The sequence below is a fragment of the Myotis yumanensis genome, unplaced genomic scaffold (assembly GCF_028538775.1).
Source record: "Myotis yumanensis isolate MYYU_CA2020_CCGP unplaced genomic scaffold, mMyoYum1.0.hap1 SCAF_15, whole genome shotgun sequence".
Lineage (NCBI taxonomy): Eukaryota > Metazoa > Chordata > Mammalia > Chiroptera > Vespertilionidae > Myotis > Myotis yumanensis.
Genome location: NW_027223766.1, coordinates 23059106 through 23079444, shown reverse-complemented (window position 1 = coordinate 23079444; position 20339 = coordinate 23059106). Strand labels below are relative to the sequence as shown.

Sequence of the window (20339 nt, the reverse complement as noted above, 5' to 3'; positions counted from 1 at the left end):
TCTACCCCTTTCCCAGCAGAATTGGGGACAGTTTTAAACTCTCCTGGAATATGAGACAAGATCCCTTTTTCAGCTTTTCCAGAACCTCTTAAAATACAAAGAATATAGAAATTGCCAGATCAGTTAGTTAATCAGTGACATTGGCAGTAAGTACACAAAAAGCGGGATTCTTACAAGAGCAGTTGGTCGTTTGTTGCTTTCCAGCTCCCAGCATGTTGCTCTTGTCCCATCTAGGCATCGTCCTGCCCCGTGGTGTCGGGTAGCTTTGAGGGGTCTGTGATTGCCAGGACGTCCTGGACAGAGGGTGGCCCCACAGCTCCTTCCTTCCCTCCTTCTGTCCTACGCTCACTTTTTGTAGGTTTGACACCACTCAGATGGGGTGTGTGTGTGTGTGTGAGTGAAGTCAGTAGCTTGAAATAGGTCTAGAGTGAGTGGGAAAATGTTTTCAAATGGTGATTTTTTTTTTATTAGGCTAATAAACATGTGGCATCATTTGCCTTTATAGACCAATCAAGTTTTGTTTGTTTAAACTATCCCAGGATATTTTACAATATTAAGTAAGATACACTAGCAATCGCCAAATTTTGTAAAATTTATATTCTTCTATTTGTCTACACTATATAAACATCCTTCAAGTGGGTTGAAATAGATTTTTGAAGTTTAATTTTTCCCTATTCAAAGTAAATGACACTAAAACGTTTTTAGTTACTTATTTTGGGACCCATCTTTACTTGCTTTCACCCTTATCTTTAATAAAATTAATTATAGCAGTAAAAAGATAAGGGATAGATCCACATATCTGATGTAGGTTCATGTTTTATTTACAGATGCAGACATGCTGTGTACAGAGATGTATAGCCCTCTTCACTCTCATTTCTCTTCTGCCAATTCATGTCGAGCACTGCAGTGTCACTAGAATGTGTCCTGGTCTATTGCTGGCCCTCGCTAAGCTGTGAATGGGAGAGAGAACCCTTTTCCTAGTCTGTGGTGGGACAAGCAGGTCAGCTGTCTGCCGGCCATCTTCTTAGGGGTTTAGTCTTTGAAGGAGTTAATTTCAAGGAGTGATAGTTCAGTGTTGAATTGCAGGGTATAAAGGCTGTTCTCTAAAGGACATCAATTTCCATGATTCTTGTGCTTTAGTGGCACAACTTACATATAGGACAATATGTACCTTTTGACCCATTTAAGGAAAAATAGTTAGTGCTGTGGCCATGCACTTAGTATAAGCTGTTAGTTGAGTACTGTTGCGTTAGTTACCTTGGAAGAAAACACATTAGCCCCGCACTCTTACATAGAAGAAAACCATCTTTATCTGAAAGGCAGCTCAGAGTATTCAGACTCCTCAAAGTTATGTAGAAATAACTGAACGATTTCTGCAAGAAACCTGTGAAATACCGTGTTATGTAACATAGCATTAGATATTAATGTTAACTGCATTTTTTTTTTGTCTTGCAAAAATGATTGGCAAGCAGATGGCGGTATCTTTAAAACTAAACCATTTAAAAAATATCTTTTATTGATTTTTTACAGAGAAGAAGGGAGAAGGATGGAGAGTTAGAAACATCAATCAGCTGCCTCCTGCACACCCCTCACTGGGGATGTGCCCACAACCAAGGTATATGTCCTTGACCGGAATCCAACCTGGGACCCTTCAGTCCGTAGGCCGACACTCTATCCACTGAGCCAAACCGGTTAGGGCTAAACCATCTTTAGATGTCCACTCCTTGTAAACGATTACAAATTAAAATTTGTCACTAAGGGTTAGTCATAGTTCTTTGGCTAAGGTCAGTATTGTTTCTTTGTCAGTCACGAATGCCAAGACTGCCTGTCCTTAAATGGGAGAGGGCATATCTTTGTATCATTGCTTTGTAATTCTTTGGGATGACTTACTTCTTGTTGATTACTTATTCTCCCACTAATCGAGGAGCATTCAGAGCCGAGTAGAGAGGAGCTCAGAGTCTGAGAGCAGGACTCCTGAGCTTTCACATGTGCAGGAGCCACCAGGGCCCTTGTTAATAAAATGCAGATTCTCGGTCAGGAAGTCTGCATCACTCAGCAGTTCCTAAGGGGTGCCAGTGCTCTCAGGACCCCCTTCACCGGCAAGGCTCTGGTCTGCAGCGAGAGAGGCAGGTAAACAAGCAAGAACAACCGTGTGTTTGGTTTTGTAGCTCCTGCCCCTGGTGCACTGAGAATCCTAGGGCGAGTTTCAAAATTAGCCCGAGATGGGGAGACCTGAGGGTTAGGAAGCTTCCCTGGATGGCTGGTAACAAAAGAACTGCACAGTGCAGGTGTAGGGGCAAAGAAGGTGAGGAAGTGAATGCACCGCTGCCAGTAAACTTCCAGTGGTTTGAGAGAGCTAGCCTGGGTAATTGTGTTTCGTGGGCAGAGGGCAAAGGACTTTGAGGATCTGACTACAAAGTGCCTTCTACCATGCTGGAGCATTTGGACTTGATCCTGAAAACTAAGGCAACTCCTCTAAAGGTTTTAATCAGGGAGAGACATGATATGGTGCCTTTTGTGTTTTAGAAGATCTTTCTGTCAGCTCTGTGAATGTGTTGAGCCCAGACTTGGACAAACCAGTCAGTCTGTAATGCTTTGTCCTTCACTAAACCATGAAGGCCTGATTTCACCAGAGGTGGTGTGAATGCGAGGAGGCAGGCTTGTGAGATAGGTAGGAGGCAGGATCAGCAGGCTGGTGGATGGGCTGAATATGCAGGAAATCTGGGGCATTTATTAGAACAGTGAGCTGTACAGGACAGGGGCCACAGCTGTATTGTTCAGCTCTGTACACCCAGAGTCTGTGAATTGCTTTATGCAAAGCTGGTACTCGCTAAATATTTTTTAAATGAGTGGATGATGGGAAGGATTGAGGTTATTTCATCCATTGGCTGGGTCGGAGGTGTGGACGGAGATACTACTAGCTGCTATAGGGAATGCTGATAGAAAGCATAGCATTACTCTGTACGATATCAATTCCAAGCATAGTTTTCCCTGTTAAGTGTGTGTGTGTGTGTGTGTGTGTGTGTGTGTGTGTATGTTTATATATATATACACATACATTTTTTCAAGTAATATCAGCAAAATTGGAGATTACCTAGTGAAATAAATGGAAGCTAACTGTAAATGCAATTATTCCTTTTTTTCTATATTAGTCCTAAGATAGACCTTCTGAAGGACTTTACACTCTTTTTTATTCTTTCTATATCTTTCTCAATAAAATAGTGACTGAAAATAATGTACAAAGCCTATAAGAAAAATAGTGAACTTAACTATAGTTATGTAGATTTTTAGTTGTAAACATTAATAAAAAATATATTTTTTATTTCAGAGAGGAAGGGAGAGGGAGAGAGAGAGCTAGAAACATCAGTGATGTTTGAATCATTGATCAGCTGCCTCCTGCACACCCCACACTGGGGATTGAGCCTGCAACCCGGGCGTGTGCCCTGACTGGGAATCAAACTGTGACCTCCTGGTTCATAGGTTGACGCTCAACTACTGAGCCACCATGGCTGGGCAGTTGTAAACATTATTAAAGGGCATTAGTAATATGGCAATTATAAGTGAAAAGGATTTTGAAGAAAACTATACCTAAGTGCCTGAATTTTGTATAGTTGAAAATCATTCCTAACATTATAAAAATGTTAATATAAGTAGAAATATATTAATAGAAATATATGTTGGGAGGTAATACAGAAAGGAGGTATTTTTTAGGTTGAAAAATATAGTTAATTAACAAAATATATATTGAAATACTATAACTTTCATTGCAGGGGTAGGTGTAGATCTTTAAAAGGATACTCATCTCTGAGCTGGAGAAAACATTTTTCATCAAGGAGAATTTTTACTATGGGATATAGCCTTTATCTAAAAGTGTAAGATGATGCCAAAACCAGTTTGGCTCGGTGGATAGAGCGTCGGCCTGCGACTGAAGGGTCCCAGGTTCGATTCCGGTCAAGGGCATGTGCCTGGGTTGCGGGCACATCCCCAGTAGGGGATGTGCAGGAGGCGGCTGATCGATGTTTCTCTCTCATCGATGTTTCTGACTCTCTGTCTCTCTCCTTTCCTCTCTGTAAAAAATCAATAAACTATATTTAAAAAAAAATAAAATAAAAGTGTAAGAAGAAATATATAGCCGAGCTGTTCATAGAATTTTCTGTAATGATGGAATTGTTTCATATATGCACAGCAGCCACCAACCCCATGTGACTCTTGAGCATTTGAAATGTAGCTTGTGCAATTACACAACTGAATTTTAAATTTTATTTAGTTTTAATTAATTTAAATAGCAACATGTGGCTAGTGGCAGCTGAGTGGAACAGCACAGTTGCAGCGAATTAGCTCCACCTCCCACACATGCTAATGAGGTCTTGTCCAGGGGGTTCAGGAAGGGTATCATCTGGTCGATGAGGCAAATCTGCAGCTGACTTGTGGTGAGCTGATGTTGGTAATTGGAGGCATTTTCTGATTCTTTATCTGGATCATTGTCCCTTGGATCGATGCCTTCTCCCATGGCAAGCCTTGGGTTTTCCTCTTCCCTCAACTGCTGTTGGGGGCCCCTGGTGGGGATTGCTGTCTGTAGGCTTCATGATCTAGCTGAAAGGACTTTCACTTAGAACAGGTCAGCAGGGCTGAGCCCTTTATCTTCTGTGTGTTCACCTATCAGCGCTTGGATCCTTGCCCTCTTACTTATTTACTGATAGATGGGAGAGAGAGAGAGAGAGAGAGAGAGAGAGAGAGAGAGAGATGTGTTCCACTTATTTATGCGTTCATTGGTTGATTCTTGTATGTGCCCTGATGGGGATCGAACCTACAACCTTGGTATATGGAGTCGAAGCTCTAACCAACTGAACTACCCAGCCAAGGCCCCTTCCCCTCTCTTGTACCATTATAGTTGATCGAGAGACGTTTAGCTTGTGCTGAGGGTGGTGATGTGTGTCTTTCAAACTGCTAGACATTCCTTTGGAAATGCTGGTACATGCTTCACCCAGACCCAGGCATCATTGTCACAGGTACGCTCTATACCCCAGGTTCCTTGGAGGTGGAGGAGAGAAGTTTAAAGAGAACAACTAGAAACGAAGCTGTAGAACAGTAATAGTCTTCAGCATCTGCACGTGCCCATGTGTTAGATGTTTATGGAAAAAACCTCCTTTGGATGGCATTCTCCTTATACAATTGGGTAAAAAGTGGTTGATCTATAGGAAGTATTTTGCATGTGAAAGGTTTTTGTATTCACGTATTTTCTTGCTAGCTTTCTGGGTCACTGTGTTACCATATTAAAAAGTGGCTACACAGTAGTTAAGCATTTGTCTGTGGAAGTATTGGATGTTAGGAATTCACTTCAAAATATCATATCTAATAAAGAGGGAATATGCTAATTGACCCTCACGCTGTTGCAAAGATGGCGGCGCTCACAGCCAATACGGAGGGAATATGCTAATTGACTGCCACGCCCTCAAAGGTGGCAGCACCCACAACCAATAAGGAGGGAATATGCTAATTGACTGCCATGCCCTCAAAGATGGTGGTGCCCACAGCCACAAGATGTTGGTGCCCAGTCCCCTCAGCCCCACTGGGGCAGCAGGCCTGCCTCTGGAGTCCCCCAGTCCCCTCAGCACCCCAGCCACCCAGGGCTGCCCGAGGCTCAGGTAACCAGGGCCGGCCAAGGCTTGCGCTGCCGGCAGTGGCAGCAGCAGAGATGTGATGGGGGCATCGCCTTCCCCTGATCACCGGGTTACCTCCTGCCCCTGAGGGCTCCCGGACTGTGAGAGGGGGCAGGCCAGGCTGAGGGACGCCCCCCCTTCCAGTGCATGAATTTTCATGCAAAGGGCCTCTAGTTAATATATATGTTTGGACAACTTATTTCTTTCATCTTGGTTTGCTGTACACCCTTTGCTTCCATCTCCCATTATATGTGCCGTTTACTTGTTTTTTTTAGATTCTTAATGTGCTGTTTCATATAGATAGTACAAGTAAACATTTTTTTGGAAGGAAACTTCTGTTTGCTAGTCAATAACTGTTTCAGTGACCTATCTCTGAGTAAAACGGATCTGATTTGGGCCTTTACTATTTTGCTTCCCCTAGTAAGGTGCCATCTTATCTATACAGTTTTCTTTCATCTTTGGTAAATGTTGCCATTAAAGTATTCTGCGGAAGATGTTCACTCTTCTCATTCCATAAGAGGTTTTTTTTTACCTGTTAACTGAAGAGGGGTTTGGATTAGAAGTTCTCCAAAGTGCTTGCCAGCTCTGAATGTTCACAGGTGGTTCTACAGTGAGTCTCCACCGTGGGGGTGATTCTGTGCGCTGAGCTGTCTCCTGTGGCCCCTCTCACCCCCAGACACGTGCATCTTCTGAACCTTGTTCTTGTCTCAGAAAATACTTGCCAGTAGGGCACTGAGCAGAAACTAAAATCACTGTCTTCATTTTATATACATCTGTATGTATATCTATAGATATCTGTACCGTTTACTATATAATATCACACATAGTTAAAATACTTGCTATCATAAATTACTAAGAAATATTTTGTAAAATGATATCCTAATTAAAAAAAAATTCTTACCTGAGGATATGTTTCCATTGATTTTGAGAGAGAGAGAGAGAGAGAGAAAGAAAGAGAAACATGGATGTGAGAAACATCAATCACTTGCCTCCTGCATGCACCCCCGACTGGGGATCAAACCCGCAACCTAGGTATGTGCCTTGACCAGGAATCAAACCTGTAACCTTTTGGAGGATGATGCTCCAACCAACTGAGCCACCCAGCCAGGGTGCTATCCTAATTTTTATAATGGAACCCCCCCCTCATATTCCCTGACTCTTAATTCTTATTTATTAGGTTCCTGACTTACAGATAAATGTAAGGTCCATGAGGACAGTAGGGAGTTTTGTTTGTTTTTATTTAGACATCTGCAGCACCTAGACCTGTGCCAGGACCACAGAAAGTGCTCAGTAACTATGTTTTGAACAAAAAATGTGATTTGAGATTTAACTTGTTATTTAATGCCAAATCAAACATAACTACAACTTGAGTATTTATTGTCCAAGTGATAATTATGAGAATTCTTTGATAACACCTAAAACTTGTATTTCTATTTTTTCTTTTTAACAATCTATAAATATGCTATTCAGGGTGGTAGCCACTGCCTACAGGTGTATACTTTTGACTTGAAATGTGGCTAATAGGAATTGAGATATGCTGGTGTGAGGAACTGAGTTTCAGAGACTCAGTAACACAGAATGTAAACTCATGTTTAAGTACTGATTGCATGCTTAACTGATAATGCTTTACATATACTGGGTTAAATAAAAATTGTTATTAAAATTAATTTCACTCTCTTTTTGGGTTACTTTTTAAATGTGGCTATTAGAAATTTCAATACTACATAGATGGTTCTGATTTGACGGCTCATTGAACAACACTGATCTAGACACAGAAATGTAGATATTGAATGTAGAGAAGGGAGTACCGTCCCAAAAGGAGCTTTAAATGGACATCTTTGATAGAAACAAAATTATATGTTGCAGCTGTGACTTGGAAACATGGGTATTCAAATGGTCTTGATCAAATTAAAAAAAGGCCAAAATAAATTAATTAGATTAGCTCAAATGAGAAATATGAAATCCAGCTACCAGATGGATTCCTAGCATAGTCGCCAGCCCAGTCTTGAGGTCAGAAAAGGGGCAGGCAGGCGGTGGTGGCTGTCCGAGCAAGTGCGAGCCGCCACTAATGACAGACTAAAGCCATAGATTTTGAACTTCTCTGCCTGGAGCTCACCTGATTGTGGTCCCCGTTGTGGTGGGCAACGTGTTTGCTTGATTCCAGGTAATGCTGCTGTTTTTCATGCCGCTGGGAAATGGACTCTCAGTGGGCGGGATGGGGGAAGTGGAAGCGCAAGTGTCAGGTAGGATTACTTTCAGCGAGGGTTGTGTTTTGTCCTTTCCCACGCCTGCAGGCAAGTTCTTTCCCCCCTTCTGCTCCACTCCCTGGCAGCTTCTCCGGGCTGTGCCTCTGCTGGGGTCAGAGGACCTGACCTTGCCTTGCCTCTGGGCTCCTTTCCCCTGGAGCTGCCTGGGAGCCCTCTCCAGTCAGGAGCATTTCCTCCCAGGACACGTGGTAGACCCTGGAGGATGAGGCCCTTATCCTGGAAAAACAAGGCCATCCAGGACATAGAGGTAGACATTACCTTCCTTAAGCTAATTTGAAAGGTTATTTTGGTAAGTGGTTAGTCTGCACGGCTGGTTTAAGCTGTTATCAAGTCCATTTCAGTATTTATTTCCTTGAAAGCTAGAATGAGCCTTGAATAAATGAAGACTGACTGTTTAGGCTGTTTAAAGAGTAAATTTAATTTATAAGTATTTGTTTTATTTGGCACTGGGGATTTTGATTCTCTCACTTTTGGATTTTAAAGTAGGTGTATAGTAAAGCAGCATGTCTGTAAATAAAATGGCTTTCTTGCTGCTCGTCTTATTTTCACCCACCTGACCTCTGTTTTTTGGAGAAAGTACATCAGAAAATTCATGGCAGTTAGCGGCAGAGTGGAGAGACCTTTGACTTTCGCTGACAGCTGTCACCTGAACACTAGAGACCTAGAGACCCCCTCAGGTGTTATGTCTGTAGTTCTGACAGCGAATGGGAATGTTGTTTACATTTTCTGTAAGCAAAATTTTCCCCTTGTTAGGAAGATGTTAGAGTAGGGCAGGCAGAAACGGATTTTTTTATCTGTCTTATTGCTAAGTTCTCAGCAGTGTTGGGTGGCCCATTGTTCATCGTCATGCTCTCAGAGAAGTGTGTCAGTGGAATTTATGACTGAGCCTGTTTATAGCATCACTTTGGAAATTCTTCCATAGACATTGTTTTTTCAGGTTGGGCAGAATCATACAATGCTTCATGTGCTCATGAAAGGGGAAAAATGAGTTAAATTCCAAAGATGTTTAAGATTTCAGACATTTTTCCGATGTGAATTAGTTCTTTATTAAGTTCATGTAATTAGCATTCAACAAAAATACTCGGTTTTGCTTGTTGAGACATTCTTTACATCGGTTATTTTAATCGGACATAGTGAGTCTGTTAGGAACTGTTTGAATAAAGTGCGGAACATTAGATAGCGTGTAATGTGTGCTGTAGACACAGCATGCTGACGGGTGTGCCTGCCCTCTTTCCCCCTACCTGCTCATGTCCTGCCTGCCTTGTCCCAAAAGAAGTTAAGATAAGGGTAGGGCTGTGTGGATATTTTGAACTTCAGTTCTCACCAGTTTGGGGGAAAGTTTTCTGTTTCTATTGATGAGAATAGTCATGGTCCAGAAACTGCTCATGCAGCTAGAGTCTGTCTGAGTGGTCACATGGGCCCCTGGTTCATCACCAGAGCCGGGTGCCTCTGGGTGAATAACGAACCTGTGATTGGACTAGCTCTGCCGGCAGTGTTGACCAGGAACGTGGTGGGCCCAGAGCCGCAAGCGAAATCAGTCCTCTTGGAGCATGGATGCTTTTCCGCTGGTCCTTTCTGAATCTTGTATATTCCTGCCATTAAATGTGATGAAATCATGAATTTATTATACTCTACAAACTTGCTTTCCAACATCGTTATGAACGCTTTTTCACTCGACGCCTCTGTTGCTGTTCCATAGTTGTATGTGGGCCGCAAATATCTAATTTGTACGAAATGACTGATTTTGGTATTTGTATAATCCTCTAGTCAATTTAACTAAGTTGAGCTTTTCACAGCCCTCGGTGCTGCGGCTGCTCATCTGATTACACTGCTCAGGGGAATACGGTGGAGGGCGGGCTGTTGGTAACCAGAGCATTTCCAGGGCTTTAGTTCAGCAGATGGGCTGCTTGGCTATATTCATACATCTGCTTGCCTGCTGTGGCAGCTGCTGCTGCTTCATGTTGTGTTCTTTTGTTCTGTTCCATCCAAGAATGGAACGCTAGGAAGTGTAGTGAATGGATTAATTTAAGGTTAAGGTTAGTGTTTTGCTTGCTTTCTAAGTAACCGATCATAATAATGCTTCTGGTAGAAGCTAATGAGTTTCTCTTAAAGTGAACTAGATTTAGAAAATACAGCTCGGCGAGGGGGCTAGATTAGTATTGTTGATGGAAACCAAATTCAAATGTGTAAAATACTGGCAGTTTCCGCCATTTGTTCCTAATTCTTTGTTTTCTTCCTTCCTCCTCCCACACTCCTCCCTCCCCCCTTCCAGGACCTATATCCAGACTTTGCCTGACACTGCGGGGTCCAAGAGAATTAAAGGAATATAGAATGACAGGAAGAAGATTAGTAGAGGATTACAGGCCTTGAGGACGAGCACCTCAGTGAAGAGAAGCACAGACAAGCTCCTGAGCTATAGTTGGGAGGAAGGAGCCGTGTGTTGGAAGAAGATGGCGGATCCAGGAATGATGAGTCTCTTTGGCGAGGATGGGAATATTTTCAGTGAAGGCCTCGAAGGCCTTGGCGATTGTGGTTACCCTGAAAATCCAGTGAACCCCATGGGTCAGCAAATGCCCCTAGACCAGGGCTTTGCCTCTCTACAGCCCTCCCTTCACCATCCCTCCCCTAATCAGAATCAAACCAAGTTGACCCATTTCGATCACTATAATCAGTATGAGCAGCAGAAGATGCACCTCCTGGACCAGCCGAGCAGGATGATGAGCAGCGCCCCTGGGAACGGACTCGCGTCTCCTCACTCGCAGTACCACACCCCTCCTGTTCCTCAGGTCCCTCACAGCGGCAGTGGCGGCGGGCAGATGGGAGTCTACCCTGGCATGCAGAATGAAAGGCACGGGCAGTCCTTTGTGGACAGTGGCTCCATGTGGGGCCCCCGGGCTGTTCAGGTCCCGGACCAGATACGAGCCCCCTACCAGCAGCCACCGCAGCCGGCTCCGTCGGGGCCCCCCGCCCAGGGCCACCCTCAGCACATGCAGCAGATGGGCAGCTACATGGCACGTGGGGATTTTTCCATGCAGCAGCACGGGCAGCCGCCGCAGAGGATGAGCCAGTTTTCCCAAGGTCAAGAGGGCCTCAATCAGGGAAACCCTTTCATTGCCACCTCAGGACCCGGCCACCTGTCCCACGTGCCCCAGCAGAGTCCCAGCATGGCACCTTCCCTCCGTCACTCAGTGCAGCAGTTCCACCACCACCCCCCCACTGCTCTCCATGGGGAATCCGTTGCCCACAGTCCCAGATTCTCCCCTAATCCTCCTCCACAAGGGGCTGTCAGGCCGCAAACCCTTAACTTTAGTTCTCGGAGCCAGACAGTCCCCTCACCTACTATAAACAACTCAGGGCAGTATTCTCGATATCCTTACAGTAACCTAAATCAGGGATTAGTTAACAATACAGGGATGAATCAAAATTTAGGCCTTACAAATAATACTCCAATGAATCAGTCCGTACCCAGATACCCCAATGCTGTAGGATTCCCATCAAACAGTGGTCAAGGACTAATGCACCAGCAGCCCATCCACCCCAGTGGCTCACTTAACCAAATGAACACACAAACTATGCATCCTTCACAGCCTCAGGGAACTTATGCCTCTCCACCTCCCATGTCACCCATGAAAGCAATGAGTAATCCGGCAGGTACTCCTCCTCCACAAGTCAGGCCCGGAAGTGCTGGGATACCAATGGAAGTTGGCAGTTATCCAAATATGCCCCACCCTCCGCCGTCTCACCAGCCCCCTGGTGCCATGGGAATTGGACAGAGGAATATGGGCCCCAGAAACATGCAGCCGTCGCGTCCATTTATGGGCATGTCCTCAGCGCCGAGGGAGCTGGCCGGGCACATGAGACCAAATGGTTGCCCCGGTGTTGGCCTTGCAGATCCACAAGCAATCCAGGAGCGGCTGCTACCTGGCCAGCAGCACCCTGGTCAGCAGCCGTCTTTTCAGCAATTGCCAACCTGCCCTCCGATGCAGCCCCACCCGGGCTTGCACCACCAGTCTTCACCCCCACACCCGCATCACCAGCCTTGGGCACAGCTCCACCCATCGCCCCAGAACACCCCGCAGAAAGTGCCTGTGCCTCAGGTAAGGGAACGCCGATCCTGCCCGCCCTGTGGTAGGAAATGTAGCTTGGTGAACTTAACTAATAGAATTTTCCTTTACACTTCACGAAAAGCATTTTCATGATGAGAGCCTTATTTTTAAGATGCCCCGGAATCTGTCTATTTTTTTTTTTTTACTCTTGCTCCCTTATGCATTTATTCACTTATTCAAAAAGTCTTGAATCCTCCTGTTCCAGGAATTGTGCTAGTTGCTGAGAATGCAAAGTTAACGAAGTGCAGGTCCCTCCCTACAGGGTCTGTTCTCACTACCCACAGGGAGGTGCACTTTGGACTCAGGACACATGTCTTTTTCTTCTCCTATTCTTTCTGTTTCTATCTTCCTCTGGTTTTAAAAGACATAAAACTTTGCAGTTTTACGTGTTTGTGGTAGTCCCTCCCACTTCTTTTAGAAAATTATAACTTTTTTTTTCCCTTGGGAAGCTACAAACTGTGTTCTTCTGTAATATTTCTTTTACCAACTGTTGAATGTTAGTTAGTGTGAATTTAAATTGCAAACCGTAGAAAATCAAAGTAACCAATAACCCACAGAAGCTGCTTGGTCTCTAAGGGACTTTGGTTCCCAGCACTGAGGCAGGATTCTTCCTCTTTGTAAGCTGGGATTTTTGTTATCCTATAGAATTTATAAGCAGACAGATTTAAGTTTCACACTCTAGCATTCACAAAGACATCTTCCCTTTATAAATGTTGGTGTTTTTGCCCTCCATCTGGGAAAAATAAACTAATATCTATGTGTACAGGTTATTCCCAGTGTTAGTCAAAACCACGTATTGATCTTCCACTATGATTGCAACTCTGAGTTTGGATGGCACAGTAGGTGATGTTAGAGCTGCAAGACACAATGCTTGTTCTTAATGAACTTCAATCAGTTTGGGGAAACATGGCCAACATGTGAAAATACGACGAGTGTCCAGGGGGTGCATGAGGGTGCTTGGAATTTGGCTGGGACTTAGCCATGGAGAGTGCACACACTCAGGATGCCATTTTGGGCCGGGGGATGATTGGTTAAATGGGGCGGGGCAGGGCCAGGCCTGGTATTCTGTTGTAAGGAATTTAGACTTCAGTGGGCAGCCAGTGAAATCAATTAGACAGTCCACAGGATGGCTGGGGGACCAGAAAATGAATTGTGAGCCTGTGATCCAGGCCTGTGAGGACAGTTTAGACCAGGGATCAGGGAGTGAGACAGAAGGGATTGAAGCAATGTGAACATAAAAAGGTTTGGTCAGGAAACAAAGCCATTTGGGGCATCACAGCATCACAGCTGGGAGGCATTTATTTTATCATTTTAATATATTTTTATTGATTGATTTTAGAGGAAGATATATATATATATCTTGTTGTTCTACATATTTATGCATTCATTGGTTGATTCTTGTATGTGCCCTGACTGAAGATCAAACCTGCAACCTTGGGGTATTGAGACGACACTCTAACCAACTGAGCTACCTGGCCAGGGCTTGGAGAGGCATTTAGAACAGACTCAGAAGGTTCAGTTACGGGGGTTTGGGGGGAGAGATACAAGATTCGGGAAGTGGGAGTCAGGAAACCTCAGGACACAGGACATGTAGGGACTTGGGGGGGAACCACCCTGAGAGGCCAGGGATTCTCAGGAGGAGCCACGAGATCAGTGGGAGCCACCCTGCTCACTGCCCGTGAGAGCGGCTTCCTGTCTCCTAACCTGCGGCCCAGGGGGGAAGCTTCTGGGACCTGTGGTTCCTGAACAGTCAGAAACGGGAGGTGAGAAGGTGGTCTGACAAGATGCTGGAGTAGAGGGCCTCAGGAAAACAAGGGCAAAGGAAGGAATGAGAAGACTTTGTTTTCCTTTATCTCAGCTTCACAGCCAAATGTCCTTCAAAATGGACTGAAGTGCTGTCCTTGAGGCCTGCTTTCCCTGAAGTCTATGGACCTGAGTGGCTTCCAGGGCAGAAATGAATGTGGCCTCTTTCCAGGAATTATTCTTTTTTAAAAATTTATTTCACTTCATCTTTTGTTAATCCTCACCTGAGGATATTTTTTCCCATTATTATTATTATTATTATTATTATTATTAGAGAGAAAGAGTGGAAGGAAAGGAGGGAGAGAGAGAGAAACACTGATGTGAGAGAGATACATTGATTGGTTGTCTCCTGCATGTACCCTGACCTGGGGAGCCCGAGGGATTGAACCTGCAACCTAGGTACATGTCCTTCACTGAGAATTGAACCCTAGACCTTTTGGTGGGTGGGCCAATGCTGTATCCACTGAACCACACGAGCCAGGACCAGAAATTAGTCTTTATTATTCCATGGGAAGTTTCTTGTTAAGGCATCTTTTCAGAGCAGTGGTTCTAGATTTGTCTTTGTCCCAGCCCAGCATCTTTGCTTTGCACTGGACGGCAAGCACAGATTGAGGGAGACCCCTGTGAATATAATCTTATTCCTGGACAGGAATTGTTGATCTCAGCTTTCCCAAGTGTTGAGAGTGCAAATATCTCAACGGGCATTTCAGAGGATGAATATGAGGACGTGGTGTTGCGTCATTGAACACTGCAGGGTCTCTGTGCTGTGCGCTGGCCAGATGCTTTTTTTCCAGCTCCAGCTTCTCGAGTGTGCAACTGCAGATAAACTTGGGCCTGAATAAGGGATGTAAACAAGTACATTTGAGATATTTTCGTTATAAGTTCAATTGCATTCTTCAGATTTCACTCATGACATTTGCTTTCTTATCTCTGCTTAACTTTTCATCCTCTTCAGATTTTGAAGCTCTCAGTTCTGAGAATGATACTGGGGAAGTGTAAAGTCTTGGGAGGAGCATAGACTTTAAAGTCAGAAAAGTGTTGGAGCCCCAGCTCTTCTGCTTATTGGCGTGGGGGCCTTGGGCAGCATACTTAATCTCTCTGAATGCCAGATTCTTCATCAGTGAAACAGTACCCACGCCAAAGGGTGTTGAGTGGGGTGGTAAATACCACGTGCCTGGTATGATGTCCAGCCTGTGGTGTATATGCATGTGTTAATTCTCCTCTAGGTTTAATTCCTGATCTTCTGCAATGCAAGCCTTAACTTATAATTATGCTATTTCACATGTCAATACAATGTAAAATTACTTTTATTTTTAAGGAACAGGTTAATGTTATGAAATGCAGCCTTAGCTATAAAACACTAAATTTGATTTGGGCAAATATTACCCCCCATCCTACCCCCAGCCCATGTTGCCGGGAGAGATGAGGATAATGAAATGTAATTCAAAATGCTGTCACAGAATCCTAAAGCCTCTCTTTTCCTGCGAACAACTCATATTCTACTCTAGTAGGTATACCTATCTAATCACATTTTGCTCTTAGAACTACAAAAATTACTTTGCAGTTTATAGATGACAGAATGGTGGTTGAGAAGCAACCAGAGCAGGTTGAGGTGTCGAGGCCTGTGCTGAAGAATCACAATTAGATAGGCTCGTTAGCACTTTCATCTTCAGTTTTTCACTTTTCAAAAATAGACGTTTTTAAAATGTTCCATGGCCTCTGAACAGATATTTTCTAAATTATACACCATGATGAAGTATGTTTTTTAAAAATATACATTTTTATTGATTTCAGAGAGGAAAGAAGATGGGGAGAGAGATAGAAACATCAATGATGAGACAGAATCATTGCTTGGCTGCCTCCTGCATGCCCCACACTGGGGATGGAGCCCACAACCCGGGCATGTGCCCTGATTTGGAATCGAACTATGACCTCCTGGTTCATAGCTCAACCGCTGGGCCACACAGGCCAGACTAAAGATAAATTTAACTTTATATGGAAGAGTCAACAAAGGAAAACAAGAGAACAGAAAGGTCAGAGTTCATCAGTCAGTAATATTAAGTGTGGTGTATGGACATATTTAATGGGAGCTCAGACTGTCCTGATTACTGACAAAATTTATAGGGGAAAAAAATCTAGCTTATATTATTTTCAAGAGTTGATCAGGCCAGTGGTTCCTGAACCTTTTCATCTCAGACCCCCTTATACTCTTAAAAATTATTGAGGACTCCAAAGATCCTTTGCTTATGTGGTTTATATGTGTTGTTAACTATCTTAGAAACTTAAACTGAGGACAACTTGAAATATTTATTCAGTAATTGTTTAAAAATAATAAACCATTGTGTTAACATAAATAATCTTTAAGTGAAAAATAACTTTTAATTAATAGCATTGTTTTGTATTTTCTGAAGTGCTAACATTTGCTTCTGCATACAGTCTGCATGCAGGCCATGAGCCTTTGGAAAAGTCCACTTACATTCAGAGAGAATGAGAGTGAACGGCAAATCACATCTCAGTGTCACTGTAAAGCCAGTTCTGAGCTCACAGCCCCGAGAGCCCCAGTCCACTCGGAGAGCCAGCCCGAGTATGGAGGGAAGAGTGCAGGCTTTGGAGTAGAAGCACCACCAACTGGTTACTGACCCCGCGACCTTGGGCAGGTTACTTAACCTCAGGGTCTCGGTTGCACTATCTCTCAAGTGAGGGTTGATATGCCTTTCTGGTTAGAGGCAAAGTAAGATTAGCAATAACGTCTTTCACTTAACATGGGAGACATTATCATAGGCACAGGCTCAGAATTGCTTGTTGCAAAGTTTAAAAATAATCGCCAGCAGTTAGTGTTAACTATTGTGAGAGTTTAACTTCATTTTCATTTGTGGGGGGAAAAGGTGGTACAGGCAGGCATCTGCCAGCAAAAGCGCACTGTAGAGACCAACACTGTGTGCTCTGGGAGCAGCTCCTAACCAAGTCTTGGGTGGATGAGGCTGCGGAGGGTATTCTGGGTTAAGTGATGTCTTGGCTGATGTGAAGGAGAGGTCCGAGTTGGGAGGAAGATGGGTTAAGGGCGGCGGGGGGGGGGGGGGGGGGGGGGTGGGGGGGGGTGGGGGTGGGGAGAAAGAGTCTCAGGCTTAGAAATAGGGGCGGGGGTGAGAGAAGGCTGCATGGTCGGATCCCTGTGGGGCCTTGTTAATCATGGTGAGACGCTTAGACCAGGTCCCATGTCTGGCAGGTTTTTGGCACACGCTTTGCAGCAGCTGAGGAGCAGTTGAGAACAGAGAATGGGGCCTTTATCAGTGCATGGGAGATGGAGGAGAGAACACCTGGAAGAGCTTGACTGAGAAAGACGGGTTAAGTGGATTGTCCTTGGGGTTACAGGCAAATCCCCGAGTTTCTGAATAACTTACACTGCACAGGTCTACACAGGTATCTCAGTTCATGAATTACACTCTCCGATGAGCAAGTTCTGGAAATATTTTTAGAATCTTCAACATCATGCCCTTAGATTGCGTATATTTTGGATACATCTGTGCCCCTCTCATTAATTTGGTCCTGAAATCTAGCTGTGTTGCAGGAGAACAGAAGCAGAAAAAATATTTACAGGACCATTGAGTTTGAGGTGCTAGGTAATTCTCTGTGTCTCAGTTTTCCCTTCAGAGATTACTAAGAAAAGACCTAGAGGAATCAGTGGGGCAACTTTTCCAGTTCTTTGTCTTTCCATGATGTCTTATGAATTTCTTTAAAAAAATAGCCTTTTAAAGGCATTCATAAGAGTTTCAGAAGAAATTCAGGGAAAACTTTTTTCCTGGTAAATCTCAAGTAGACTCAATACTCTACTGGAATTTTCTCATTTTCACCCAGTAAGTACAGAATTCCAGATATGAGTAGAGTAATTGGCAACAACTTAATGAATTTTATGGAGAAAATGTTCATGCATCTCAAGCTCCATTTTGCAAATTGTGATCAGAAAGTAGAGAAAACGGCCTTTTTAGTAGAAAGTAGATGTATCTCTATGAATACCACTCTTGACATACTTATTATACTTTCACACGTCTGAAGATGTCTGGTGGAAATGGGGAAAACAAAATAATTTCTCTAACGCACATGGCATTCAGAGCTGTCCAGAGAACAGGCCCCCACCGTGAGACGGTGGAACAGGCTGCCCCTCCAGTGCTCACAGAGGGATGTGGGAGAGGGCTCCGTTTTCACACATATTGGTGGCTCCCTGGTTATTTGTCTATGTGTCTCTTCGTGTCTTTTGTAAAGAGTATTGTTTTCTGTGACTATCAAAAATATAGTGGGTAATAAGTTAGTCTTTTAAAGTTTACTTTCAAAGCCATTTTTCAGTATTGCATTTTAATCTTGTATCTTGGTTGCCTTTGTTCAACTACACCGAAGAAATATGTGTTGTGTGCCATGCACTGTATTGAGGGCATAGATTGGTGATGTGGTGGAAGGCGGTGAGGAATAAAGGCCTTCACTGAGAGGGATAGGGAGTTTTTGTTTCAGTATGATCTTCAGGCTGTCATTGCTTTCTGTCCCTCCCATGTTCTAGACAAGTGTTATCCCACTGGAATAGAGTGGGAATCGCAAGTGCAAACCACAAGTGCAACCCATATGTATTATTTTAAAATTTTAAGTAGTGGCATAAAAATGAGAGGAAGAAACTGGTGCAACTAATTTTAATAATATATTTAAATAACCCAATATATCCAGGATATTATTCCAACACATCAGCAGTGAAAACAGTCACTAGTGAGATAATTAGTACAGGTGTTTGAAATGTAGCGTGTGTTTTACATGCAGAGCCCATCAGTGTGGTGGGGCTGCGTTTCAGGTGTCCAGCAGGATGTGGCGGGGGCTGCCCTATTGAGCAGCAGTGCTGGACTCTTTCCATAGCCCTTGCTTCACATTCTTTTTGAAAACAAGTCTGAGTTTAAGTAAATTTATGCAGATAAATACATTTAAAATTGTTCAGTCTGATGACAACAGTCAACCTCTAAGACAGGTCTCAGTACCCTCCTTGTAAGGTTGGGAAAGTAGTAGCATTTTATAAGGTATCAACAACACATAAAGTGTTTGGAGGGGTGTGTGTTGTATGGGTCTTGGTTCATGAAAAGATAAATTAGTGAAGTGAAATTCTGTTTGTTTGGATTTCAAAGAATGTAGTCTGTCTTTTCTATTGTCTTGTAGGAAAAAAATAGCCAGCTTCTCTGAAAGTTGGATTACAACTATTTTCAAGATTTTGGTTTCTCGTGGGTTTTGGAAACTTTTAGTAGTTACTCAGTAGTTATTTTTTCCCCTCTAACTCAGAACCTCTCTTTGTCTCTATGCCACTCATTCTTGTTTCTTGAAATTGGTTCTCCGAGGATAAGGGAGAAAGCCTTCATTTTTACTATTACACTTGTGCGTCCCCTCTCCATTTTTTTCCTTTCAGCTTTTTCTGTCTGCTGTTGCCGCTTCATTTTATTGACCACTCAGAAAGGCAGTATCTGGCCCTGCAAAGCAGTAGTTAGCTGGGGAGGGAGAATTGGGAAGTGGGTCAGGGGGACAAGTAGGGGAAAAGCATTGCTAGACCTAACTAGAAGAAATTACCTTAATCTTGACATCTAAATACTATTCTCCCTTCTTAGTAGTTACAGCTGTCAATCTATAATCTCTAACCGCAAAGAGATTGCTCTTATTCTTCCTTTGTTACTGAATGCAGTTCTTTTATCAGCGAAGGAAGTCAGTAGCAAACTTGTGCTTTTGCCTTGCAAAACCCTAGTAGGTGATGGTGCACCACCATGAGTAAGGTTTCATTTCTTAAAAATAGGAGAACCTTCTAGGGCCTGGCACTAGGGGTGTTGGTGCTAGAAAATTTAAAGGAACTAGACAAAATGCCAGGGAATTAGTATTATTTTAAGAACTCAAAAGTCAACACAGGTACAGAGCACTCATCATCCTGCTTGCTTTTTCCTGGTTTAGATTAGATGATGAGAGTGATCACCAGGTAAGGCCAGAAGGCATTTTCTTCCATCTTATTTTGATGATTGAATCAAAGTTACTTGAAGGAAACATGCCCTTTTTTTTTTTTATGCTTGCTAAAGAGCATAATATTTCTGATCTGCTTTATAGTACAGTTGGCCTGTTCTCCTCTACTGCCTTCTGTGTTTAATACAGATTCCAGGAGAACTCTTAGACTTTTAACACTAACTGTGTGAGAGTCAAAACAATTGTTTTAAGCTGTATGCCAGAGGTATATTGATCTTGAAAGTTTTTGATTTGTTTGTTTGCTTTGGCCACAGGCCTAAAGACTTAGAATATTGAGGAAGTGCAAGTAGTGATGTTGGAAGCGTTGTTAAGCGTTTCTTCAATGGCGTTCTAACTTGAGCCCTTCCTATTTCTTCATGGGCCGGGTGGAGCAAGTTTGCAGCCTTAGTGTGAGGATCCCACCCTCACCCATTTGGTGGGCTGTGATGTCCCTGCCTCTTGTTCAGTTTAGGGATTCAGAGCATCACAGGGTGGAT

The 20339-nt window shown here is 43.5% G+C and overlaps 1 protein-coding gene across 2 annotated transcripts in view; it reads left to right on the top strand.

The window, feature by feature from the left end:
• CHD7 (chromodomain helicase DNA binding protein 7) overlaps positions 1-20339 on the top strand; it is a 179682-nt gene that overhangs the window by 49412 nt on the left and 109931 nt on the right. For both annotated transcript variants that reach the window (XM_070392228.1, XM_070392227.1), the window contains exon 2: positions 10200-12024. In XM_070392228.1, the coding sequence (XP_070248329.1) occupies positions 10378-12024 (1647 nt within the window). In that variant the 5' untranslated portion in view covers positions 10200-10377. The remainder of the gene's footprint in view (positions 1-10199; positions 12025-20339) is intronic.